This window comes from Perca fluviatilis, chromosome 9 (genome assembly GCF_010015445.1).
Source record: "Perca fluviatilis chromosome 9, GENO_Pfluv_1.0, whole genome shotgun sequence".
Taxonomy (NCBI): domain Eukaryota; kingdom Metazoa; phylum Chordata; class Actinopteri; order Perciformes; family Percidae; genus Perca; species Perca fluviatilis.
Window position 1 is genome coordinate 18,966,365 of NC_053120.1, and position 23,407 is coordinate 18,989,771.

A 23,407-nucleotide genomic window follows, 5' to 3' on the forward strand; every position below is an offset into this window, starting at 1 on the left:
TGAGGGCAACATCATAATAATCATCTAGATAATCAGTTTTAGAAGAAATTAACAGAAAGGGACAGAGTGCTCCAGCCTTTTTGCAGATATTACCACTAAACTGTTGTAAATGTGGAACATGCATCATCAAAAAGCCACAATTTAGCTGTATGATATAGCTGATGATATAAGACTTAACACCATACAAAGGTTAGTACTGTGTCATACGTTCAGTTTTTATAATGTGCAAACAAAGTCCAACAAGCATGCTCTTCTCTGGCTCTCCGTTAATCTTGCAATGGTGCCTATTGCTGCTTTGTGTTTGGATAGTAGGGTGATGAGCACAACCTGCCCTAGTGTTGTAATTATTAGGCACACCTGAGTTCACAGCAAGCACCGTGTATCCCTGAGTAGAGTAAACTATAAACGTATCTTCATAAAATTATTAGTGGTTTATTGTGTTTTACCCTTTGTTGTAAGTTTACTGTGTACAGTAGGAGAGACACTTATCAGACGCTTATGTACCTTTCCTACACTGGAGTAAGGTCACAGTAACATGTTAAATTGCATATATCCTAATAAAATATCTATCTATCTATCTATCTATCTATCTATCTATCTATCTATCTATCTATCTATCTATCTATCTATCTATCTATCTATCTCCTAGGCTACCTCTAATGGTGTGTGTTTCTCCACGTGGCTGTGTCAGTACTGTAAAAGTGTATAATATGATGTATTACAATTGTAGTTTTTAGAGGCTATAATTGTAGAATATGGGCGTTTGTTGAAATGTAATTGTTACATTTTGAACACTTGAAGTTCCCCCTGTATTTAAATCATTAGGATGTTGATATAAAATGCAACAGTTTGGCAAAAATGTATTGCATAATCAAAGAGCATGATGACAAAAAAATCTACCGAGGTAATCAAGACATGATGTCAGGAATACTTGTGCTGTTCTAAATGCTTATATGCATATGCTGTTATTTGCTTCCCTTCTACCCAAGATCAATAGAGAGTATTGTCATGTAGAACATTAAATGCCTTAGCTTTTGAAATAAGCTGACTTTATTTTATTTTAAAACATCCTTACTTCATTGTACTGTATACAGTGAACGCAGGACATATGATAAATAGGAAGATGATAATAATGTGGCAAAGACCATAAATCAAATTGGCACAGAGGGACTTCATGTTCTTCACACAAGGATTGTCCTGCAGTGTGTCTTTTATCTTCCCTTTACCACCTAGCATATAAATGCTTCTCAATGTTGGTAAAGTTGATAGTATTGAATCATGGTAACAGTTGATTTCAAATGCTTTTTTCTTTCCCCACAGAGCCACCATAGAGGAAGTGGAGGGGGATGTGTGCGAGTTGGAATCCAAGCTTGACAAAGTCAGTACCACCCATGAAAAACATTGCTCAATTGTTCATTTGTTCTACTGTGTGAGAGAGCAGCGACAGTGGCCATCCTGTAAGTGGAAAGTTGCAGGTTTGTCCCCGGTATATCCCCTGACAGATTGCCTTTGAGTAAGACTCATAACACTGCGCACCTGGCCAACAAAGATGTGGGTGTGTATATGAAGAAATGCACCCATTACTGTAGTATGTGCTGTAATTGGTCAGTTTACTTCCATGATTCCTAAAAACCATGACTCACTTAAGTGTTTCAAATGTAGAAGTTATTCTGAAGTTGGAGCAGATCACATCTCTGTTCATTGCCAACACTGTGGTATAGCTAGACTAAACTAATAAACCAACCAAGCAAACTAGTGTTAATGAGTAGATGTGTCCTGCCCTGAAAGCAAACCAATCCCTCTTCCCAATGGATCCCGCAGAGCTGAGAGTGTATTCACTAGCTGAGGGCGAGACCTCGAGCTTGGAAGATCCCAGTTCATTGTTTCTGTACTTAAACAGTCTTACACAGTCCCAGCCTCCTCCTCACCCCACCTCTGTGACTCAGCCCCAGCCTCACTTCCCCTCTTGCTCTGGAGAGGAAGGATCTGCTGGTGTGTGTGTGTGTGTGTGTGTGTGTGTGTGTGTGTGTGTGTGTGTGTGTGTGTGTGTGTGTGTGTGTGTGTGTGTGTGTGTGTGTGTGTGTGTGTGTGTGTGTGTGTGTGTGTGTGTGTGTGTGTGTGTGTGTGTGTGTGTGTGTGTGTGTCTGGTGTGTGTGTGTGTGTCTGAGTGTGTGTGTGTGTGTCTGTGTGTCTGTGTGTGTGTGTGTGTGTGTGTGTGTGTGTGTGTGTGTGTGTGTGTGTGTGTGTGTGTGGGTGGAGTCGAGAGACAAGGGGCTGAAGAGTCCATAGTTCAACTTTTTCTTTGAGCTTCCTACCTGCCATACATATACACACATAGCCATGTCACCAAAAATAAACAGACTTTTAACTGAGCCAATATTAAATCTGCTCATAAAAGGGCTATTTTCCTAATGGACTGGAGACTGTAACAGTGGCTAGCTGACGTCTTATTACGAGGCTTTGGATGTGCTTACAGGTTAGGTTGAGGTCAGATTTGATAGAACTGTGAGGGATGCTTTTATTTTAAAGAAATGTGATTTGTCCGCAGTTCCTTTTTATTTAAACTAATAAAATAGAACAAAATTTAAATGCAGTATGTACCTGAAATATTTCTGAACTACATTTTATTGAAAACGTAACTACTAATCAAACAAGCACACAAAAAAGTCATAAAAACAACAAGCTCATGCAAAAAAACAGCTCAAACATTCATTTGCCAGTTCATTAGAAACTAGACATTAGTTTTAGCTAGGTGTACCTATAAACTGGCAACTGAGTTTACACCCACATGGAACAGAGCATAGGTGCAGTGGAGAAAAGCAGTGGTAGTCAAGTCTTAATTTAAATTAGTGAACTTCATTAAGTATCAAAAAGGTTTTTAAAATGTTTAACCTCCACGTGAGAGAAAAAAATACAATAATAATTTGTCATGGTGGAAATGGTGGTCCAACAACAGAATGTGTGAGACAGAAAAATATGCAAAGGAGATCGTAGAGGAAATACAGACGACTATGATGGTTTGTTTAAGTGGCTGGGTGTTAGCATGTGCATGTGTGTTTATCAAGACCTGCTGATAAGTAATAATATAAAAAATCTGTATGTTGTGTTTTTAAATTGAAATTCCACATTTTGAGTGACGGCATGATTAAGATTAGTTTAATTTGTAACTAAAATAATTTACGTTTTATTTAATTTCTGATTCAAGTCCCTAATTTACTTGAGGCTTGATGCAAAATATCAGTCAATTGTTTAAATAGGGAGAAATAAGCGTTTAATATTGTATCAGCTTTTATGTATTTTTTTACTGTTGATAATGTACTAATTTGTTAAAGAAATTGCCTAAAGTTAGCATTTTTAGTTGAGTTATTTAGCTGCTTTGGCTGTAGATGCACATTCAGGCTCTGTGTCATGTCCTGTGTGGGAGTAGATGGAGAACGGCCAGCGTTTTGTTCTGAGTTTACATAATTTGGAATTATCTGCCCCCAATAAGTCAGAAAGGGAGAGGAGTGCCTGTTGTTAATTACCAAGAAACTGACTAAGCATCAGTGTTAGTCTTTAGCTCAGCAGCACCACATTCCAACAAAACTACGATTCCTTAATCTATTTCAAGCAAAAATGCAAATTTAATTTTAAAAAAAAAAAAACAAATTTTTCTCTCTCTCTAGTTGGTGAAGTTGTGTATTGGGATGATTGATGCTGGAAAAGCCTACAATGCAGCCAACAAGCAGTTTGTTAGCGGGATCCGGGAGCTAGCCCAGCAGTCCACCAAAGATGAGGTCATTGAGGTAAACAAAAAACAACCTTGCTTGATCTGAATCATAGAAAGTCACCAGCATTAGTACAGTGTGGGTTTGTTTTTTTGCATGTGTGGGGGCAGGCCTCTTTTGACAATGTATACAATTACTGTACCTTCTCTCTGTTTGCACGCACTACCTTATGTCTCTTTTGACTCAAGTGCTTTCATCCTTACATGACATTACCAGATTAAATCAACATTTTAAAACATGAGGCCTAGTAAAACCTTGTACTGTCCATTGGGTCTTGACGAGGTCAGATGTTTTGTTTTCCCACATGACATGGCGAGGCAAGCTTTTCCTCTGCCTTTGTGTATTTCCCTCAATGCCTCTCCCTTGGGTAGGAAGTTCACACACTGCATGGATTTGGACAGAGTAACTTCGCCAAAACAATTCTTTCCTAAAGTGTTATTGTGTCTCCAAAAAAGACCAAAGTTTCCTGTCTAACAGAAGAGTCTGTGTCTGTGCAGACATGTCTGTAATGTTGCATGCAGTAAAAATGTGCATCCTATTGTTTTAATACAGGCCTTGTTTTTTATTGTTATAAGAATACATGGTGATGTTCTTATTCTGCCTGCCTTCATGGCTGTCCTCCTTTTCTCTCCACAGTCCAGTCTCACAAAGTTTGCTGAGAGCCTGCAGGAGATGATCAACTATCACACGGTATGCACATCTATATATCACTGCCATGTGAAACCGGATGCATTGTCTTTTTCCTCCCCCCTAAACAGCTGTGTGATGACAAAACTCAGCTGGGCCAACAGTCTGGCAGCTCTTTAACTGTCAGAGTTTTTATTTACTGCTGGGAAGGACAGCAGCAGACTACAAGACAGAGACATTATGTCTGTGAGAGGATGGCCACTGGTTTGACAAAGGGAAGCGGAAACAAGAAATGCTTTATAGGGGATAAGCAGTTATGTAGGGGTGCCCTTAAGCAAGATGTTTAACCTTCAACTGCTTTTATGGTACAGAAGTAATTGGCATAGCTACATATAGAACACTATATCACAAAAATAACCAAGTTACTTCTGCTCCCAGCATATAAAGTCCTGGGTATAAAGAGAGGATTTTCCTGTCTCATAAAATCTATTCCCTGCCTTCCATGTTGTGGAATCTGTGGTATCTGGTAGAATAAATCATGCGTTACTGAGGTAAACATGGTCGTGGTCAATCTTTAAAGGGGTGATAGAATGCAAAACCGAGTTTATCATGTGGTTGTCCTCTTGGAGACCATTTTAGGCTTCAGTTAGAGTAATCTAAGTATTAATGCACTCCACTTTCAATCACTAGATCTTGGACAACAAATAAACATGAGGCCTTATTGTTTTATCCTCTCTTGTCCCCCACCAAACACTCCAAGGAGCCCAGTAGGACAGATCTGATTATGTGGCTGTTCTGTCCCCTTGTTAGCCTCCTCAGTTGTCAGTCTCTGGTAGGCATGACGATGATATTCAGAAATGGAGACACAACTTTCCTCTCTTCATTAAGAATTCCTTTAACACAGAAAGAATGTACAGGGCGAGCTAGAGGCTTTTGTTTTACAGTACAAGTTTTTTGCTTGATCTCTCCTGTCATGTCATGTTTCTATTAGCTCTGCATAATGTGTTCAGAGTGAGTTTCCAGCCAGCATCACACTGTCTGTGAGATGTTTGTTAGAATAAACAACTTTGCCAGAGGTGCTGCTACCGGGAATTGAACCTTTGCTATATTTGTGCTTGTATTGTTAAGATCAGGAACTTTAACATCTTGCATGTGAATGATCAACAGTCAAACGTCGATTAATAGGCTTTATTCATGAAGGACTTTTTGACCTGATCACTTTAACTAATAATATTTAAAAAATCCGCCGTTCTATTTAAGTGTCAAAAAGACCTGTTTTGCACACACCTAATTAATACTATTGCTGCTGCTGTAACAACTACCAACACCATTTTTAGTGGGCAAGAGCATGGTAAAATAAGTTAAAGGCACTTTTATTTAGATGCATTTATTTCAGGAATTGATTAGTTGATTGACAGAGATTCATCAGGTCCTATTTTGATAATCGATTAATCATTAGTAAGTTATCGTTAAAGCAAAATTGCAAACGTTTCAGCCTTGTAAATGTAAATTGTTTCTTGAAGTATAGTAAATCGAATGTCAAAACCCAAAATTATCTTTATACGTCACCTTGAAATCTAGAAAATTTGTGACCATATTTGTTTCACAATTTGTAGAGAAAACCATTAATTAATTAATTAATTAATTAAAGGTATAGTGGAGGATTTTCCCGAATTTTAGAAAAGATCCGCCCTCTCCACTTTTTGAAAAAATGCACATGCGCAACACTCTACCTGCTCCCGAGACGTAACGCCTATTAAGCGTGTGCACGAGAGTGCACTGTTTACAAGTTGCTGTCGGCATGGTTCATACAAGCTACTTTCAGAAAGAAGATTTGCACTTTTTCACAAATTGAGATGTTTACTGTGTCTGCGCGGTGCGTGACTTGTGCCAGGGCTAGCATCGCTAATCATAGCTTACATCAACTTTCACTAGCAGTGATTTTAAATGGATTTCTCCAAATAGCATGCCAAACTTTACCTGTCGAGTAGAAACTTCGCGACTGAGGCATCAGTGGAGAGCCCAACCCGTGCTTTTAGCGCACGCCAGCGTGTGAAACATTCTCCCAAAAACACTCCGGTCTGGTTTCTTTCTTCAGAGGCCTTTCTCTTCTTGTCATACCTTTCGTAAACACTCGTAGCTCACCACACATATACACCTGAAAGTATTCATGCGCAGAAAGCGAAAACTACCCTAGGGACGAGCACGTATGACGGCCTTACGTAAACATAGCGCCAGAATGATTGACAACTAGGAGGACCAATAGTCTTGATGATCCACCCGGAAAAAGAAAATCCTCCACAATACCTTTTAATTAATAAAAAAAAAAGCTGATTAATCAGTACTATAAGTACCATTTTTTTACCTTGTTTAAAACTGACTTAACACTATTCATATACAGCAGTTAAAGCTGAATGCAGCATTAAACTTTATCCTTTGGGTGAAGTGGAAAACAATACTTTATAGGTCAACTAAATCTCATATTTCATCACATCATTACATGTGAGGTTTTGGCTCGTTTTGTTCAGGTTTGATGGAATTGGGTCTTAGTTCCACCTTGAAGCCAGCCTGTAATATTGCCAGATTAAATAAGAAACTGTATGTGTCTTCATAACTAGTATCTCAAAAAGCTGCAGGCTGGGCAGTCTACCATTACTCAACAGCAGAGTATTTCTTCACCAAATCCTCTTATCAGCTTCCTTGACTAGACCCCTAAAAGCCTCCAGGAGCCACAGTGCAGGCCTGCAACTGTGACTCAACAGTGGAAACTTTGGTCACGTCAGCTGACTGTCAGAGAGGTTTTTGCCACTCTGCGATCTTTCAGCACATGATCCACTCAAACACAGTGCTCAATCTGTTTGTCATTGGTTGCCTCTCCCAGCCTCACTGCTCATATTGTCTTTTCTGGCCGTGAAATCGCACTGAAGCCCTGTTAAGAGAGACTTCTGCGTGTGTTGGGCCTTTTGTTTGGTAGCTCATTTTTTAAGAAGCATGCAGGTTAATGAGGGTATGAATCACCCCCAAGAATAGGCGAATAACGTCATTTCTCTTGTTTAAGTCATTATGAAGGGAGTTTACAAAGTCAGCGTGTTTGTTTAATTTTAGCTGCTTAATTGCACCCTGTGATGTTAACAAAAATCCTCCTAAACAGACGTGCCGAATGCTGACTTGCAAAACATCCCGTGGCCTGCAACGTGAATAAATTTGTCAGCTTTTTGCTGCTTTCTTAGAGAAGTGCCTTAAGATGTCCAATGCTTGATTTGTTCAACTAACTAGATAGAAGCTATTTTGCCAAACCGAAAGCAGCATTTACTCTTTCTTTCTTTCTTTACAGATATTATTTGATCAGGCCCAGAGATCAATCAAGATCCAGCTTCAAACATTTGTCAAAGAGTGAGTATTAATTAAATAAAGATGGATAAAGCTGGTTATATCTTTGAGCAATCCGAGCTTTTGAAGAATGGCCTCATTTTACATTGTGTGTCATCTGTCAGTGAGAGCAAGCTACAGCACATTTAGATTTTACTTATGCTTGTACCCAGATCAAATTAAAACGAGGAATACTGGACTTAATATACTTGTACTTTAATTCTGTGCTGGAGGAAAAGTGTAATGGATATTGAATACAGAAAGCCCACTTTGGAAATTGTGAATGTAAAACAGAAGCTGGAGGGATGTATCTGATGGGCGGATGATACAGAGACGGTGCACGTAAGGACACTAAGTTATATTAGTATATATTATAATGTTTTCTATTCATGTCTCCCTGTTCAAAAGCCTCATAATACAGCTCTGAATTCCAGACTGCTTGTGTAAGTGCAGGAAGCAGTGGGCCCTTCTGGTTTATTTCATTATAAGGATTAGCAGCTTTTGCCCCTGGCATACCAACACCCATATCAGAAGCACCCATGCTTCTCAGAGAAAGCTGGGAAATATGTTCCATCGTAATTACTCACTACCTTGCAGCACTTAAACATTAATCTCATTGAGGCAAAACACACCAAAGAACAAATGTGGGGTACCGAATTTGAGTACTTTGTCCTCCTCAAGAGAAGTGGTACTGCCCAGTCACTCACAGCACAAGACCTGGGTCAAATAGGTTTAGAAAATTATTTTGCTTGTTTTAACCTTCTTGGATTTCCAGCCGACCAAGACTTATGAAGTCACCTTTAACCCCTGTGTGTTCCTGTTGCGTGACCATGGTTGTGTTACTTCATATCCTGAGATAACTTTGTTTCCTTTAACATTCAATCTTCCCACTCACAAGATTGTTGACAACAAAGGGACATGTCCTATACCCCTTCAACTTTACTTCTAAATTGTGTGAAAATGTAGTACTTAAAATTGTTGTGGCACCATATAAGGGTTTACCACCCAGTTCAAGTAACAAGACATATTTTTAGTGCTCAAGATTAGTGATCAATGGCGAAAAAACTAATTTGTTGTCACATTGTAATAAATAAATTAGTATCTTAGATTTCATTTACAACTGATTATTTTCCTATTTCCTATTATTTGCTCCTACATACTAAAAATATTTGTACACTATGCACTATATTTAATGTGTTTTTCTGTCTTATTAAACCTTTATCCCCTCCCTTCCTTTGTCAGCGACATACGTAAGTTCAAAGAAGCCAAGAAGCAATTTGACAAAGTGAGCGAGGAAAAGGAGGCGGCATTGATCAAGAACGCCCAGGCTCCCCGGAACAAGCAGCATGAGGTGGAGGAGGCCACCAACATCCTCACTGCCACGCGCAAGTGCTTCCGACACATCGTCCTTGACTACGTCTTACAGGTACAATAACCCCTTTGGGGATTCAAATTGTAAAACTCTTTTAGTGACAGGTAATGAACAAAACTCAACATTTGTCAGAAGTCTTGCTTTGCACAAAATCTGTGGAAATTTCAAGTAGCAGTCGTATGGCAGTGTATTTGTTTATGCTTATACTATATATAAAAAATTATATATAAAATGATAGAAAAGCTGTGTCCATGTTACTGTATTTCAGTATCAGTGAAATAATCAGTAATCAGTGAATTCTGCTGAGGTTCAGCCTCATTTTTGTCCACACTTTGCAGCACTTTAAACATTACATTGGGTTCTCTAAAGTGATTTAGCAAGAGATTGCTGACATGCAGCCTAAAACAAAGAAGCCCAGCTACACAGTCATGTACAATATTTCTCTGTGCACCCTCGCCAATGTAGATTTGGATATGGAACTTAATATATGCTAAGTCAGGTTGAAAATGCCAAATTGGCACAGAGAGGAATGAACAGCAGCTCTGTTTGATTCTGTTACATCCGAACCTCATCCACCTGTCATGTTCCAGTTTACCACATCAGAGTTGATTTTGGCTCAAAAATAGTAGTAGCATATGCATCAGCAGGACACAGTGAGCAGCATTGGAATTAGTTGTAGTGGTGGCAACAGGAGTAGCAGAAGAAGAAGAAGGTAGTAGTAGTAGTAGTTTTTTCTTGTTGCAAACAGTGACCTGATAGCACATAGTGGCATGCTACATCTGTATCCATTTGCATAGATGCAATACTAAACCGTTAGATAATTAATAAACAAATGGATAAAATGCTGCTCTCTTCTCATGTTTATAACTAACCCTATTAAGGAGTTCATAGATATTTTCACATTAGGCCTCACATCAGCCTGATGTAAAATAAATGCAGAAAAAAACATTAAATGTTAAAGTTTGACAAGTTTTGGGTCAACAAAATATTAAGCCATCATGTTTGATGAAGCACTATGGTGGAGAAATTATTATTTTTAGGTAAGACAATTTGATAACAAGCAGAAGAGGAAGGGGGGAGGAGGTACACAAGAAAACAACTGAAAAGATTTTGTTTAAATGTATTTAAAAAAACTTTCAGGTCTAACTACTTTCAGGGAACTTAATATTGTGTTTTTAAATCAAATCTCCTTTTTTGCAAAAATGTTACTTTTTCTTGTACTTAAATCTGTTTAGATCTGTTAGACCTTTTTATGTCAAAGCCAAACAGATGTTTTGTACTGTACTCTGACCTATTGCAGTAAAAACTGCTAATGTAACATGGAATACATCAGCTGAGTCCTCGGTCTCTGCCTGTGGCCACAGTAGCACTGGTGAATGCTTCATGCTTTCTGATAAGGCAGCTGCCAGCCCTGTTATTAAATCTCACTCCAAAGAAACAGACAATGGGCACAGTTCACTCCAAAATTAGATTTTGAAAAGAAACTCAAAAGCACATTTCAGAATAGGTTTGGCAGCTTGCTTCATAGGCCCACTGCATAATCACTCTCTCATAGAATGAAGCCTGGCTGTAAGAAATTACTTTAGTTTTTGTTTTATCTTGCCTGTCTGCTTATTGGAAATCTATAAGCCCAGCAGCTAGCACAGCTAATTTAAATGGGTCTCCTTTAAAGTTTCACATTCGGTAGTGCTGTCAGCACTTTTAAAATGCTTTCTGCAGCTCTGCTTGCAGGAAAGATTTTAGCTTTATTTTTTGTTCTTTTAAGATTGTTTTTGTGGCATTTTTGCTTAATTATACAGTGTACAGTTTACAGTGACATGCAAGATGGTAGAGGGAGAGGAAAATATATGAGAGAGGTTGTAAGCCAGACTTGCATTCATGACATTTTAAGAATGGAGCATTTCTCTTTTACCCTGCTGTGCCACGTAAGAGCTAGATCTAAACTATAAACTTTGGGTTTGCTTTATTGTCTGTTGGTCAGGCCTAGAAAAAACATGTAAATGTAATGCAGCAAAACAGATAAAACAGCCACCTGACTTAATGCAGATGTAACTTATCACCCCTGATATACAAACCATTGCCTAAAATTACGCACATAACACAGAAAAGCAGAAGCACAGTTAACACTTAGTAGAGATAAACTTAACAAACGTGAAATTACCCGTCTAAATAGTGATAAGCTTAAATCTTGCTCAACCTTTGTGGGTGTGTGGAATTACCACAATTTACCAACAAAATGCTCTGAAATGTTGCCTGTGGCAGCTGTGTTTGTTTACACCATGATGCACTTTGCCGGTTAACAACCACTTAATAGGTGCCACTCCATTCAAAACTACTTATTGACCTTAATCGAGACAAGGGGACTTGTAAAAGTTGCAACGCATCAGCCACTGTGGCTAGGAGATGGAAAAATAAGCTTCCTCCCCTGGGTGGGAGTTAATCTGTATATAAAAACAAAGTGTGGTTAGTGTTACTAAGGAAAAGGGCCTCACAGCCTACAGCCAGATAAAAATATTGCTCGCCACAACAAGCATTTTATTATCGCATTTTCCCTGTTTTCATGACCACAAAAAAGCAAAACCATTGGACCAAAGTTCATCCAGGCAGAGTGGTAAAATTAATTCAGAAGTTGCCTCACCTTCCATAGTAGCCAAATACATCCACCATGCTCAGACTGTGGCTCTACTGTCACACACCAGTCATTAGTTCCTGTCAGTCACAATGCCAGCCAGCATCACCATCTGTATGTACAACCATCAGGTCGTAATTTATCTGTACTCTGCTAAATTAACCTCCACCTCACACAGCAGTACAGTGGTAATTAGCAAAAAAAAAAAAAAAAAAAAAAAAAAAAAAAAAAAAAAAAAAAAAAAAAAAAAAAAAAAAAAAAAAAGAGAGAGAGAGAGAGAGAGAGAGAGAGAGAGAGAGAGACTACAACAGCAGCATCCCTGAGCTAAACATGAGACACAGAGCTCCTCCTGGTGTCTGTACGAGGAACTACTGTCCAGTAATGGTTGGGGTGTTGTGTGATTTGTCTGCTTCAGTTTGACTCATTTCACGTTTGTCTGCTTTTTTTCATTTGTCCTTCATTTGTATCTTACCTCATTTCCCCTTCTGTCGTATGTTCTTCATTTCTTTCTTTCATCTGTTTCTCAGATGATTGTTTAGATTTTCTTTAGTTTGGCGGTTGCTCATGTACGTGTTGAGTTTTCCTCATTGTTATACCTTAAATCAGTATTTCTCAAAAGCATCAGTGATAAAAAAAACCTTACTACTTCTCACTGTTTTGTTTTTATTCATTACAGATCAATGTGCTACAATCAAAGAGAAGATCGGAAATCCTGAAATCAGTGAGTATACTTATCTTACACATCTAGTTATCCGTGCAGCATTCCGACTGGCTCTCTGAATATTCACCGTCTTCTCCTCAGATGTTGTCCTTCATGTACGCCCACCTGACATTCTTCCACCAAGGATATGACCTCTTCAGTGAACTACAACCTCTAATGAAACTGCTTGGAGGACAGGTAAAAGCTACAGTATACTGTACACCCACACACACACAAACCCATGTGTCTGTGCGCATTAAGAGGTTTGACAGTCCCTTAAAAAATAAAAAAATCTTATTCAATGTTACTCATTAGTCAACATTTTTACATCACTTATTATGCAAGGTAATAATGTATATCTTACATATACTATTACATTAATTTGTTGCCAGAAGGTATTGAACTCTGCCTTAATTAATTTGGATGTTTCAATTATTTCCTTTTAATTTAATACTTTGTGTAAAAATAAACACTAAGCTAGTCCTGGACAACACATGCAATGTTATTAGAACATACAGTATATGAACTCTTGCAACATAAGCAAACATGAGTCTATTTTGATATTTCAGCTCTGTGTGTGTCTGTGTGCATCCTCTGATAAACAGAGCCTTCCCTCTGAGCCACAGGATGGCCCAAATGTGACTTTAAGATGATAATCACAGTGGAGCTGATGTTAGAGTAAGCAGGAATGAGGAAGAAAGCAGCCAGAGGGCTGAGAAGGTTTTTCCCAGAGTCCGACTCATTGACAATCAGCTGAGTGAACACAGCAAAGAAACCCGAGAGTGATGCTGAAGGTTGTGGAATATAAACTCTGAGACTGAAGTCGTAGAAGAGCCGAATATGAGGATGATATTTCTCAACATTGGGTGGAAGAAAGGAGTCCATTGTCTGAGTGGGGAGCTGGAGAGGAGCAAGAGAAGAGGACACTTCTTAAGAGAAAAGAGTAGCCTGTAAACATGTTTTTCTGATGTTTGAACCAACAAACCGATGACAAAAAGGAACCAGACAGTGTTTTTGTATTTGAGAAACAGAAATAAGGACAATTTTGGAAGTGAGATCTGAAGAGTTGGGACAGTGGTCCTCTTAATTGGATTGGAGAGAAGAGTTGCGGTTTCTAACCCTCATGCTCTGAAGTTGGAACCATATGATAAAAAGATTGACAGACAGAACCAAAGAGGGCCAGGAAAAGAAAAGGAGGAAGACAGGACCCACTTTGAAAAGCAGATTTTTAGGAAGGGATAAGAGGCGGAATGTAATCTTCTCAAAGCAAAAAGTGATTGAAGTAGAATGGAAAGGCATGGACTTTAAGCCTTCAACACTCAAAAGACTGCAAGGATTGTGTGAGGAAAAAGGGAGAGAAGTGCAAAAGAGGGAGGGAAAGAGATAGAGGGTTGGTTACAGAAGTATAGCTGCGTTGTGTGGATTGTAAGCCTGTCGCACTGAATTTGGAACAGTGTGAAACTGAAAGGAGAGGAAGATCAGAGCCCGAGCTGTGGGAAGCAGTAACCAGGGGATTTTGGATAATTTCTTTTCTCCTCTCCATCATGAAGCTGAAGAAGGTGGAGAGACTGTGCAGGGAGGTGTGGAGGAGCTGTCAACAGGTCTGATAATATGACTTGATGCCTGTAGTCAATGAGAAATCAAGGGTGGGAAAATGTAACACTAGAGAGACCAACAAAATGCTAGTACATTCTGGCCTTTATCTATTCTATAAAGTTTGTTGAGAGGAAATGATTGAAGTGGAGGTAAACAAATAAAGCTTGTTTTCCAACCCAGCTTGGAGTAAATGTACACTACATTATAGGCGTTTAATTTTACATGATATTGCTGCTAGTGTTTTTTGCTTGGGAACAGAAGACTGGATATTTATATATTCAGTATTATAGAAGTATTATAAAAAAAGAAGGTTGTTTAAGTTACACATACAGTAGTTGCAGAAAACTGAGGAACTGTAAACGGTAACATTCCTTAGGTTGTTTTGGAATGAGTTACTGAGCTGGTATATAGATATTAGCTGAATAATTGATACAGAAGGTTACAGTAGGGGGGGGCATCAAGATATTTTGGCATCAAATATCTTGTTAACCATATACACTGCTGAAGTTATGTTTTCAATGTGTTTGAATGACCACTTTATGATTCATGTCAAATATGCCATTTTTCCACCCTTGCATTTGGAAACTGCTGGACTGCTTCTAAATATAAGATATTCTGCCAATAACCTCTTTCCATGACACAAAGCCTCAGGGTTGAACATGTGGGGATGAATATATTCATTCAAAAGGATGTTTTCTATCTTTTCCATGAATCATGCAGCTTGTCATCATAGTGTTACATGTCAAGACAGATTTTAGCAGAAGAAAGAGTGACCAAATTGTTTCAGTCGGGTGCTCTGGTGGGTAGGAGACAAACCGAAGCAGAATCAAACATGTGAGGCGATTGTCTCTGCTGATGTCGTCAGTGGTGGCTGCATAGTTGTCAGTGGGGGCTGCATAGTGAGATAGATAAGATGTTAAAGGTAAGGTGAGTCTGTCACAGAATATGTGGAGGTACACACACACACACACACACACACACACACACACACACCTGCCTTTGCAGATACAGATAGAAGCAGATTGACGGCATGGACTGGACTGGACTAGTTACTGTTGTGCGACAGGGGAAAACATTTCCCATCTGATGTTATCAGCCTGCCTTTTTGTCGTCCACCCATTTCCTCTCCAAACAAAACAAAAGATCCGGCTCCCTCAAATGCCGTCTTCTCTGAAATAAATGGATCACATTTTTGTCATATTTTCCACAAAAGTATAATTAAGTATAACATATATTTTATGGAAGAAAGAACTGTGAATTAGGCAGATAATAAACAAAATGTTGCTTTGCTGAAAATTTCAGCTGTTAAAAGCTATAATACAAAACTTTAGTGCCATCAGCAAGGAAGTAAATTGTTGGTTCCACCCTCTTCTATCTAATTTGGCACACTGACTTCTCTGTAACTCATTAGTATGAAATGTCATTTAGCTTGAAGTTGTGGTACAGTAACTGGTCTAACTGGTAACTGCTAACATGAACACAGCTAATGTGTAGTAAACATGCATCACTCATGTTTAAGACGCAGATAGTGATCACTTTGTGTTTGATGCTCGAGACACGATGATTTAGGTCAGGTTGCGGTTTAGGGCTGGGCGATAGGGAGAAAATCAGATATCATGATATTCTTGACCAAATACCTCGATATCGATATTGCGGCGATATTCTAGGGTTGACAATTGGTGCTTTAACAAAATATCTTCACACTTAGATTTTTGATAAATAATCATCAGTAATGTGGACATAATGTCTACGTGGGGAAAAGGCAAATAACAGAACAGCTACAACAGTCTGGTAAGTTCAGAAAATGACATCACTTTACTGTAATGCAGCCTTTAAAACCAGGAAAAGACACCACTTATGCCATATTACGATATCCAAAATCTAAGACGATATCTAGTCTCATATCACGATATCGATAAAATGTTGATATATTGCCCAGCACTATTGCGGTTACAGACTCATAAAGCACTGAGTAGAATCTGCTGTAAGGCAAAAGGGCACATTTTCGGCATCACCCTATGACCTCTAGCACTTCATTGAAGTCCTTTTTTTAATTTGTTGCCTTCTTCTCTTCTCAAAAGAATCCTTTATTTTCCTCTCTACACGCAATGGTTACTCGCGGGGATGAGGAGAATCAGTCATCCCCCCCATCCAATTTCACACATGATGAAGCCTCCACAGCGCAGTCCATTTTGTTTAGAGGAGAAGGCCTGTTTTGTCTCGATGTGGCCTGTGGAAAAGTTGTTTATTTGCTGGAATCATTTATGCGCTCAAGAATAGAAAGGAAAGCTTCTGTGCACACATGCTTGCCTTCACCTTTGAGGTGCAATCAAAAGAGAAGGTTTTGATTTGAATGGCCCATCTTTAGATTATCTGCAATTGTAATAACGATAATTGTATGGCGAGATAAATCAAAAGAAAGAGTGTGATAAGTTCATATTTTGTGTCTTAAGAGTTCCTGTATGTTGTTTTGAATCAAACACTCATTACCAGGTGGTTTGGTAAGCTTGACTAATCAGTTGTTCTGTCTCTTGCAGTTGGACCAGCTGGTGGTGGATGCTGCCAAAGAGAAGAGGGACATGGAGCAAAAACACTCCACCATCCAGCAAAAGGTACACACACTCACAATATGATCCCATTTTCTTTTACATTTAAAAACAAATGTACAAATGTACAAATTTAAACTAAACACACTTTCATAAATAAATAAAAAAACACTAACCACAATACAGCCAAATTAGGTGCACACTTGTGAATATAAATCATAAATGACAACTTTATTCTCATTTCCTCTGCTCACTTACTCTGTGTGCTCAACATGGCCAAGCTACTCTGAGCCTGGATTTCTCTTACATGTGTAGTGACTTTATGGCTGTTAGATCCCACAAAGCCTTTCTCATTGCACTCAAACCTCCTCCCATTAAAAGGAAAACCCACAGCACTCTGCTGGAATCTTGCGGGACTTATCTTTTACCCCACGGCCTCTTGTGCTCGTAGCCCTCTGATCACAACCTCCTTCACCGCTCACCTGCACTGAACTCTCTCTCTGAACACCATGCTGAAATATTATAAGCTTGTGGTACAGTAAAACGAATGAAAGCATTCACGTTTTTATTCAATTCATTCATTCAAATTCAATTATTAGAAATCTAAGGACAAATCACTTATTTGCAATTGAAAGAAATATTGCATATAAAATAATTTGCCCAAGGGAGCATTCACATACCAGAGCTACAGTATCCATTTCAGCCATTCACTGTACGTTTGTCATTTGAGTGAATGGAGGTAGTGCTCCTCCCTCAGGTGTAAGGTGATCCCTAAGGATGATCTCAGCCACACACCCATGCATTATTGACGAGTGACGGAAACCCTTTTTCGGACAAACAAGGTTGAGTTTCAGAATCCTCCCATCTCTGGTCAGCACACACGCCAACCCTAATATCCCCACTTAGGCACACTTGTGGATATATTAACTACAAGAAGGGTGCACCAGAAGTTTTGACCGTAAATTAAATGTAAAGAGACAATAGCTGAAATGTGATACTTAGAACTATCAGAGCTTCTTTTTTTTTTTGCCCCTAAAAGTGAAACATTTACTAGTTATTGAAAAAAAGTTTTGCCTTTTTGGCTTCTGATCATTTTGGACACTCTTCTCTTTTGAGCTCTATGAACCCTCAACAGAATAAAAGTTAAGCAGGATATGTGGATGTTATGTTATGTTACAGTATGGCGATGGTAAATTGCCCTTAGCTTTAGTTGTACATCACAGAGCATCATTAACTCCAGACAACATCTGCCAGCTCTGTACCCAGCTGTTGTCTGCTGGGCTTCTTTTAATTTGTCTGCCTATCAGTGACGTTCAGTTCAGTCTCCAACTGTGTGCAAGTAGTACAAATTCTGAGATGTCTTTCTTTTCTCACCTCCTCTGTTGTTCTTTCCTTCTGTCGCTTTGTTTGTTTTGTGTCTGCCTTCTCCATCTGTTTTTCTTTTGCCTCTTGTCCTCTCTCCCTCTCTCTCTCTCTTCCCTGTTGCTCAGTCAGTGATGGTACGTGCGCCAACTTCCGCCTGTCCTTGAGCACCTATCCTCCACCTCCCCTCCCTCAATTTATCTAGAAGCTATTTATATGTTCTCTCGCTCCCGACACTCGCTCTCTCTTGTCTAGCTGTTTATTCACAGACACTCCTAACCAACTGTCTTCCTTTTTTTCTTCTACTTCTGCTCTTTTTCCCCATCTCTTCTTCTTTTACTCACTTCAGGCTGCTCTGCAGGTAAGCTGTGTTACCCTTCTTTTTCCCCCCATTGTCATGCCTGCATGGTCGAATAGCTACTGTACACGCTGCTGTAACTGCTTGGACTCAACCTCTGCAGCTCACGTCATTTGTAGCAAGATGAGTGAGCTGGTTCATCACAAGATTAAACTGATGATATGATGCCCTCAAATTGAGACTGTTTTGACACCATTATGCCTTTTTGCACATGACTGTCCACATTGTACCATGCTGCTTGTTTTGTGCTTAGTTGAGTTCAGTTATTTGCAGATTCTAAACCAACTAAAGTATGTTTGGTATTGGCAAGAAGGATGATCTTTATTACATTTCTTTTTAGTTATCTCCAAAAGGTTTCCAGTTGAATGAAGTGAAGCATGTTAAGTGTAGTGGAAAAGAAATGTATTGTACTGGCATATTTACCTTGAAAACATTTCAAATTGAAACATTTGCTATTAAGATTATTTGGCAATACTTTACAGTGGCTTTACTCTGGTATATTAACCTGTGCTGTTTTTAATGAAATACACATTAGTATTTCCTCAGTCCTGCAGGTCAAAGTGCACACATGTTACTTATTATATTAGGCTGACACTCTTCCCCAGGCTGACTTTAAGTGAGTGACCAGGTTGAGTTATTTCCTGTTGTCAAAGACACGTCAGCAGGTTGTCTGTATATACTGTAGACTTGTACTCACTGTGGCAGGGATTGTATCTGTGGCCTGATAACGCAGGTTCTTTACCCATCAAGCTACATTACCACCTTGCAATAGAACATACAATGCTGATTTAATAAAGTATAATTAGTGTAAACTGATCTAATGATCTGTATCAGCCTTAGTCACTAGGGGCATTTGCACCAACATAAACAAAACAGACTACACATGTCTCTGACTCCTCCTCTTGCCTTTGTAGTTGCGTTGGTGATGCAGGTTGTTTACTCGTGGTGCTTTCCTCATCACTTAATGTTTGAAATATGCAAAGGTTGGGCACACTGGCAGTGTTGTGAAACTCCTCCTTTTATATCCGAGTATGAGCCAAGATAGTGAGTTTTAAAAGCCAGAAGTCTTGTAAAGGTGAGTTGTTAGTATTGAAAAACCTTTACTTATTGCCCCCTTTAGGGTAGTTTTCTTCCGTATTTTCAGTCCTATCCACACTGTCCACTTTATTCCTGCTTGCACACAAAACTTTCTCATTATCATTGTATTGATGAAACCTTTCATCCTCACGAGATTTGAAAGGGATCCTGAGGTTGTGTTTATTATGCTTCCTATCTCCCTCTGTGCAGAAGCAGCACTATGACCACAGGGCATGGGAGCGTCACAGTGGTGGTAACCCAGAGAGAGAGACAGGCTGCTGACTTAAAGATTTTCCTGTCTTGTCTCATAAAGAAAGAGAATACTCCTCATTGGTTTTGAAATGGCTGGTTTGATTGTTTTCCTGCAGGACTAAGCCAGAGTCTCTTAACTGTCATATACACTGATTGCTTTTTCAAGTCATTTTAGCATGGTTAAAGAAGTAGCTACTTTATCAACACACACTTCCGCGGCGCTGTGGAGATAGGTCTGGCAATGCGAAACTAAAACACACACACACACACACACACACACACACACACACACACACACACACACACACACACACACGAAGGGGATGAGAGCCTGTTAGTTCATTTAAAGTCAGTATAAATGTTTAATGCCCAAGATCCTCTGCACGGTCCACTTGATTATTCTAACCCAACAGTCACACCAGCAGTACACACACACACACACAGGTGACCTTCACTTAGGCCTCAGGAGGAGGAGCAGCAGAGGCAGTGACGAAAGTTTTGATAGACATACACAGCCACAGGAGAGGAGGAGGCGAGGGTTTGTAGAAGGGACAGGCCACGCTGCTTATAGTGACACACTGCCATTGAGATGCTACAAAGGTAGACTTTGAGATAGCGAAGACTCATTGGCCTCACAGGGAAACACACACACACAGAAAAGGGGGCTCACATTCTATAAAACCTGGTGAAAAATGAAGATTTTCAGCCGTTTTCACTACGTCTGGTATCTGGTGAGTGCACCTAAAGCAGGGAGATTGAGTTAGAGTATGTGTGTGTTCATGCATGCGACAGTATCTGTGGCTATTTATAGGAATAGTCTGTGTTTATGGTTTTTCAGTGTGATTGTTTTCTCTTGTGTTTACGCCGTTTTGTATTTTGACAAATCCATGATTTCTAATAATCCTGTGGTAGCATAAGAAATACATATTTATTTTCTCTGTGTGCCGTTCTCTTGCTGTGTGTGACATTTTAGGAGGTGACTCAGCCAAGGTCTTTACCAGACTGCCGCAACTTTTGCGCTTGGAGGTCGACCTCCGTACGTAGAGTCACCGCATCGATTTCCATCTGACTTCCGCTTTGTAACCCTACCTGCCCCCCTCTTTCATCTCCTCTCCTGCACACGCTAAGAGACTGCATTGCAGTGTTTGTATAGATGTTTGCACCTTTGTCTGTTTCCTCACTTTAGAGTGCTACACATACATTTGTGTTGATTTGTCTTGATTATGCAGCATGTTTTTTTTTTTTTTATGCCTCATTGTTGGTGCCGGTGTCTGCTACAGTGAACTCAGGTTGCTGGTTTGATGTCAGTGAGTGGTTTGTTGCTTTGCAGTCCATTGTCACTGGTTTGATCATTGGATAATAAATTAACGCATCTCTGTTGTCGGGTGAAAACCTTACATCTCTCAAATGTTTCATGAACTAAGAGCAACAGCCTTACTAGGTTGACCACTACCTGTTTTTGAAATGTATGTAACAGGGTTGAAAATTGTTTCCCAGACCCAAGCAGTGACAGAAATGTCTTAAAGGTCCCTTGGCATGAAAATTTCACTTTATGAGGTTTTTTAACATTAATATCGATTCCCCCAGCCTGCCTATGGTCCCCCAGTGGCTAGAAAAGGCGATAGGTGTAAACCGAGCCCTGGGTATCCTGCTCTGCCTTTTAAGAAAATTAAAGCTTAGATGGCTGATCTGGAATCTTGCTTCTTATGAGGTCATAAGGAGCAAGGTTACCTCCCCTTTCTCTGCTTTGCCCGCCCAGAGAATTTGGCCCACCCATGAGAGAGAGACATCATGGCTTTCAAACAAGCAAAATGGCAGTTGGTCAAGGCCACACCCCCACCCTCCACCTTGCCACCCCCTCTCTCCTCCTCAATAGCTACAGACACAGAAATGGCACATACTAAGGAAAGCTCATTGTGGGACTGGCTCTAGTGGCTGTAATTCTGCACCAAGGCTGAATTTCAGGAAAGAGATTTCAGATACAGTATTAGGGGACCACTAAGGTCTACAGAAAAGCACCCAAAGAGTACCATGTCATGGGACCTTTAACCTACCTACCAACCTATTGAAATTAGAGAACCAGAAAGGTTTTCACATGAAAGCAAAAGTGTTTTATTCTTCGGCTTCTGTCTTAATTAAGGTGTGTGTGTGTGTGTGTGTGTGTGTGTGTGTGTGTGTGTGTGTGTGTGTGTGTGTGTGTGTGTGTGTGTGTGTGTGTGTGTGTGTGTGTGTGTGTGTGTGTGTGTGTGTGTGTGTGTGTGTGTGTGTGTGTGTGTGTGTGTGTGTGTGTGTGTGTGTGTGTGTGTGTGTGGGTGTGGGGGTATCATAGGGCAGATGGGGTTTAACATAAGCTTTTGCTCAGGTTAAATTTACAGATCCAATTAATGAGAGACAAAGCAATGCACTACATCAAACACATGTGTATATAACTCTAGACTGTTGAGTGTCTTTGTGGGTGGAACTCTTGGGAGTCTGCAACATGTAGATTTTAGGTTGTTGTTGTTAGATCTGATCTGTACTCAAGAGCTCTTGCCAGACGGAAAGTTTAGCCGTATAGATTAGTGTAAATGTTTACACTTTATTGGAGAGTGCTTTTCATCCTCAATTCCACTGAAGTACTCTTTGTCTTAAAAGCGTTTAAAATAAAACACTTAAAATATGACATTGTAAGGAAAAACATCTAGAACAAAGACAGAATGCAGTTAACCTTTTATAACTCCTCCACTGAGAATAGTGTGTAGAATTTTTGTATATTTGTCCCTTCGTTATGTGCATGTTTAGCATGAATGCTTTCTAGGAAGTAAACAGGAAATGGTATTTGTCACAACCTGCTGAATGACTGAGGTCATTTTTACGCAGCACACAGAATTATCAATGTTGACATATTTTACTTACAGAGTTTACTATAGTAAGATTTGTCTGTGATATTTTTTTTGATGATGATTAGCACATTGATGATGATGATTAGCCCTCTCCTTTGAGTGGCTGTTTCAGAGCACCACGTCATAATTGGTTTCATAATGGAGGACAAGGTGACAGAAGGTGATTTCACAGCTCAGTACAGTAACGGACCTACAGCTGTTTGACGAGATGGTGACACTCGATATAAATTGACTCCACAAGGACGGACGGACACACGCACACACACACACACTCACTCACGCACGCATGCATCATGATGTCTAATGTCACTTGCTGAAGCTGAGAAAGCTAGGAGGGTTTATAGAAAGTGTGGCTGCAGCTCAGCTAGTTAAGGCTATACTTGCAACAGGGACAGTCCCATGACAACACACCAGATTGGGTTTCAGCAGCAACAGAGTCAGTGAAAGAAAGATGCATGCAAGCTCACTTTGCAACTTTACTCATTTTAGGACAATAACTAACCTAGCTAGCTGAATACTTAACTAATTAAAACCTTCTAAAGCAGAGCGCCCTGATAGCTCACCTGGTTGATCGTGCGCCCCATATACTGAGGTTTAGTCCTTACTGCAGTGGCCTCGGTTTGAGTCCAACCCATGGCCCTTTTCTACATGTTGTCCACCCTCTCTCCCTCCTTTCCTATGTTGGCTATCCTATCAAATAAACCCCAAAAAATAATCTTTAAAAAAACAATGTAGCCTCAGTCTTAATTCAGGTATTGTTTATGATGTGCAAGTATAAAGTAATGGAAAGCCTGGGCACGGTGGGTCTTTGCAAACTACTAGTATGTGATTTTAACTTATTCAAACTGAAAGTCTCAACTTTATTAATAT

At 39.6% G+C, this 23,407-nt stretch overlaps 1 protein-coding gene across 9 annotated transcripts in view; it reads left to right on the forward strand.

Annotated features, from left to right (window-relative positions):
* Positions 1–23,407, forward strand: part of LOC120565155 (arf-GAP with coiled-coil, ANK repeat and PH domain-containing protein 2-like) — a 54,082-nt gene that overhangs the window by 16,165 nt on the left and 14,510 nt on the right. For 6 of the 9 annotated variants that reach the window (XM_039810613.1, XM_039810608.1, XM_039810614.1 and 3 more), the window contains exons 2-11: positions 1,321–1,378; positions 3,666–3,785; positions 4,404–4,457; positions 7,729–7,787; positions 9,006–9,189; positions 12,441–12,485; positions 12,567–12,662; positions 16,598–16,672; positions 18,318–18,329; positions 20,629–20,691. In XM_039810613.1, the coding sequence (XP_039666547.1) occupies positions 1,321–1,378; positions 3,666–3,785; positions 4,404–4,457; positions 7,729–7,787; positions 9,006–9,189; positions 12,441–12,485; positions 12,567–12,662; positions 16,598–16,672; positions 18,318–18,329; positions 20,629–20,691 (766 nt within the window). The remainder of the gene's footprint in view (positions 1–1,320; positions 1,379–3,665; positions 3,786–4,403; positions 4,458–7,728; positions 7,788–9,005; positions 9,190–12,440; positions 12,486–12,566; positions 12,663–16,597; positions 16,673–18,317; positions 18,330–20,628; positions 20,692–23,407) is intronic. The other 3 variants (XM_039810615.1, XM_039810611.1, XM_039810612.1) reach the window with 2 other exon arrangements.